The sequence below is a fragment of the Pipra filicauda genome, unplaced genomic scaffold (assembly GCF_003945595.2).
Source record: "Pipra filicauda isolate LSUMZ 115617 unplaced genomic scaffold, ASM394559v2 scaffold861_size64743_pilon, whole genome shotgun sequence".
In the NCBI taxonomy this organism is placed as follows: Eukaryota; Metazoa; Chordata; class Aves; order Passeriformes; family Pipridae; genus Pipra; species Pipra filicauda.
In genome coordinates, this window is record NW_024105044.1 from 52630 (window position 1) to 54284 (window position 1655).

The 1655-nt window shown below is 68.4% G+C and overlaps 1 protein-coding gene across 1 annotated transcript; it reads left to right on the top strand.

The window, feature by feature from the left end:
- Nucleotides 1-447: 447 nt before the first annotated feature.
- On the top strand, nucleotides 448-1445 carry LOC113995962 (tetraspanin-7-like). The gene has a single exon (XM_027736545.2). It carries the CDS (start codon nucleotides 723-725, stop codon nucleotides 1437-1439), a length of 717 nt encoding a protein of 238 aa, XP_027592346.1. The 5' UTR covers nucleotides 448-722; the 3' UTR covers nucleotides 1440-1445.
- Nucleotides 1446-1655: the final 210 nt, after the last annotated feature.

Here is a 1655-nt window from a genome sequence, read left to right on the forward strand (position 1 = left end):
AAAAGCTTAGTCCCTTGCCCAGGGCTGCAGCATATTCCACTGAAGTTTAACCTCGAGCTTTCCACCAGCAGAATCTTTTCAGCTGAGGGTCTGCAGTGCCGCGGGCAGAGGGAGCTGCCGGTCCACCTACACGCACCCATTTACTTCACCTCAAACCTCGGGAAAGAGCCCTAAGGAGCGCCTGTACGGGCTCTTCCCTGCGGGTCCCGCTGTTTGCTGGGTACGCACTAACCTGAGGAGGCTGCTCGACTAAAAGAGGCTGGGGAGAGGGGAGGAGCCCCCGGGAGCCCCCGGTACGGCACGGGGAGACGAGAGCGGACCCTGGCCCGGCAGGCTGCCCGCTGGGGCCGGCTCGTCCCGCTCCGCCGAGCCCCTCAGGACGGACAAGCACCTCCGCCGCGGCCGCGCCCCCGCCCGGGCCCTCAAAAAGGGGACGGGGCGGAGGAGAGGCGCGACTCGCACCGGCTGCCGCGGGGGAGCTGCACCGGGCCCGCACCCACGGCTGCCCGGGGAACTGCCGGGACCCGCACGCACCTCGAACACCGCCGAGGCTCCCGCTGCTCTGTGCAGCTCGGCGGCACCGACTGCACCGGCAGCACCGGCGGCACCGACGGCCGCGGGACACCCGCACTACCCAGCGGTACCGACGGCACCGACAGCCGACGTTCCCCCGCACCGTGACCGCCACCGCCCGCCCGCCGGCACCAGGGCCCAAGGGCACCATGACCCTGCTCAAGCTGTCCCTCATGGCCTTCAGCTTCGTCTTCTGGGCAGCGGGGCTGACCATGCTCATCATCGGCCTCTGGGCCAAGGTGTCTCTGGGCAGCTACCTGGCGCTGTCGGCCAGCGACTATCCCAGCGCCCCCGCCATCCTCTTAGCCACCGGCGCCGCCGTCATCATCTGGGGCTTCCTGGGATGCTTCGGCGCCGCCACGGAGCACCGGGGGCTCCTGCGCGCCTACAGCGCGTTCCTGACGGTCGTGCTGGCGGCCGGGCTGGCGGCCGGGCTCTCCGCGCTACTGTACCGCCAGACCCTGGCGCACGGCTTCCAGGAGGGGCTGCGCCAGGCACTGCTGGCATACGGGGAGGACGAGCGGGTGGCGGACGCCCTGGACGCGCTGCAGCGCGCCTTGTCCTGCTGCGGGGTGCAGAGCTACCGCGACTGGCTCGCCTCGCCCTGGGGGCTGGAGCAGAACGGGTCGGTGCCGCTCAGTTGCTGTCGGGCCCGCCGGGGCTGCCAGCGCAGCCCGCCCGACGCTCGAAGGCTGCACCGCGACGGCTGCTTCGCCAAGGTGTCGGCCTTCATCGACAGCAACATGTCTTATGTTGCCACCGCTGCCCTGGGACTGGCACTGCTGCAGCTCATCGGCATTGTGCTGGCCTGCTTGCTGGCTGCCCGCGTCCCTGCTGGCCTGCTGGGCACCACCACCCCTCGCTGAAGTCCCCCCACTCCTGTCCCTTGTCCTCTCCAGCTCCCTTCTTTCCTCTAGAACTGAGTGCACCCCACTGGGAAAATCCTCCCTTCATATACACCACTTTCACCTGAGCATCCTTCTCCAGGCTCCATTTCTCCTCTGGAGCCCGTGTCAGATGTGTGTCAATGCTACGGGCATCTCCACAGCCCTTCAGAAGGGAAGGTGCTGGGAAGACATCTC